Source organism: Gymnodraco acuticeps, unplaced genomic scaffold (genome assembly GCF_902827175.1).
Source record: "Gymnodraco acuticeps unplaced genomic scaffold, fGymAcu1.1, whole genome shotgun sequence".
Classification (NCBI taxonomy): domain Eukaryota; kingdom Metazoa; phylum Chordata; class Actinopteri; order Perciformes; family Bathydraconidae; genus Gymnodraco; species Gymnodraco acuticeps.
Window position 1 is genome coordinate 164,158 of NW_022991938.1, and position 2,500 is coordinate 166,657.

A 2,500-nucleotide genomic window follows, 5' to 3' on the forward strand; every position below is an offset into this window, starting at 1 on the left:
ACCCAAATACCTGTACTTTCTACTTCTTACATGTTGAACACAAATACCTGTACTTTCTACTTCTTACATGTTGAACTCAAATACCTGTACTTTCTACTTCTTACATGTTGAACCCAAATACCTGTACTTTCTACTTCTCACATGTTGAACCCAAATACCTGTACTTTCTACTTCTTACATGTTGAACTCAAATACCTGTACTTTCTACTTCTTACATGTTGAACCCAAATACCTGTACTTTCTACTTCTTACATGTTGAACCCAAATACCTGTACTTTCTACTTCTCACATGTTGAACTCAAATACCTGAACTTTCTACTTCTTACATGTTGAACCCAAATACCTGTACTTTCTACTTCTTACATGTTGAACACAATACCTGTACTTTCTACTTCTTACATGTTGAACTCAAATACCTGTACTTTCTACTTCTTACATGTTGAACCCAAATACCTGTACTTTCTACTTCTCACATGTTGAACTCAAATACCTGAACTTTCTACTTCTCACATGTTGAACCCAAATACCTGTACTTTCTACTTCTTACATGTTGAACTCAAATACCTGTACTTTCTACTTCTCACATGTTGAACACAAATACCTGTACTTTCTCTACTTCTCACATGTTGAACCCAAATACCTGTACTTTCTACTTCTTACATGTTGAACACAAATACCTGTACTTTCTACTTCTTACATGTTGAACTCAAATACCTGTACTTTCTACTTCTTACATGTTGAACTCAAATACCTGTACTTTCTACTTCTTACATGTTGAACCCAAATACCTGTACTTTCTACTTCTTACATGTTGAACTCAAATACCTGTACTTTCTACTTCTTACATGTTGAACTCAAATACCTGTACTTTCTACTTCTCACATGTTGAACCCAAATACCTGTACTTTCTACTTCTTCCATGTTGAACCCAAATACCTGTACTTTCTACTTCTTACATGTTGAACCCAAATACCTGTACTTTCTACTTCTTACATGTTGAACTCAAATACCTGTACTTTCTACTTCTTACATGTTGAACCCAAATACCTGTACTTTCTACTTCTTACATGTTGAACTCAAATACCTGTACTTTCTACTTCTCACATGTTGAACACAAATACCTGTACTTTCTACTTCTTACATGTTGAAACCAAATACCTGTACTTTCTACTTCTTCCATGTTGAACCCAAATACCTGTACTTTCTACTTCTTACATGTTGAACTCAAATACCTGTACTTTCTACTTCTTACATGTTGAACTCAAATACCTGTACTTTCTACTTCTTACATGTTGAACACAAATACCTGTACTTTTCTACTTCTTACATGTTGAAACTCAAATACCTGTACTTTCTACTTCTCACATGTTGAACTCAAATACCTGTACTTTCTACTTCTTACATGTTGAACACAAATACCTGTACTTTCTACTTCTTACATGTTGAACACAAATACCTGTACTTTCTACTTCTCACATGTTGAACACAAATACCTGTACTTTCTGCTTCTTCCATGTTGAACTCAAATACCTGTACTTTCTACTTCTCACATGTTGAACCCAAATACCTGTACTTTCTACTTCTTACATGTTGAACTCAAATACCTGTACTTTCTACTTCTTACATGTTGAACTCAAATACCTGTACTTTCTACTTCTCTCATTCTCCAAACAGCTGGTTCCTTTAGTCTGAATGTGTGTTTGATGCGTGATCATTATTCTTTAGAGTCATTGCGTGCCTATTGATTTGAACACGATCCGTGTATCCATCATTTCCTGGTCTTCTCTAAAGAAGAGGGACCAATGGAAACGTTGTCATGTTGCCGTTGTTCAGCATGGAAACATTCATTAGCTAACAATGACATTATTGTTCTATTAATATAAAGGGAGGTCAGGTACTCTTTAAAACAGCTGCTAGTTATGGGTACTTTTTACTGAAGTACATTTCAAAGCCTCTTTACTTTCACTTGAGTAAAGAAGTTTAGTCAGTACTTCTACTTTCACCAGAGTATCTTTAAACACGAGTATCTGTACTTCTACTTGAGGAAAGGATGTGTGTACTTTGCCATCTCTGATCATTAGCAAGTATAACTAAATGTGGAGTAGAGCAATGTTTACTTGTTTTCTCCCGGTGAACAGAGGATATTAGAGTACGTTAAAGCGTCTGAGTGTACCTGGTAGACGTGGTAGGCGTTTGCAGCGCGGCCCTGCAGGAACACAGAAGGGATCCAAACGTTGATGAGAGCCCGATGAGCCCTGAGTGAAACAAACAACAAACAGTCCTCACTACTGTCATCATGTGCTTGGACAGCGACAGCAAATCAAAGCTCACTCTGGTAAAACTCTTCAAAATCTAATGTGGTCATGATCAGAGGAGAACGGATGATGTGAGAAATCAGACAGTGTTTTGTTCACAGGTGAGAAAGAAGAACTTCTAGACATAATTATGCAGAGAGAACAGATGTTTTACATGGTTTAGAGGTAACTTTTGCAATATGCAA

At 36.4% G+C, this 2,500-nt stretch overlaps 1 protein-coding gene across 1 annotated transcript in view; it reads right to left on the reverse strand.

Moving 5' to 3' along the window:
* The window catches only part of snx29 (sorting nexin 29), a 200,233-nt gene that overhangs the window by 69,491 nt on the left and 128,242 nt on the right, over nucleotides 1–2,500 (reverse strand). The window contains 1 exon segment of the mRNA XM_034200403.1: nucleotides 2,174–2,255. Coding sequence (XP_034056294.1) covers nucleotides 2,174–2,255 — 82 coding nt within the window.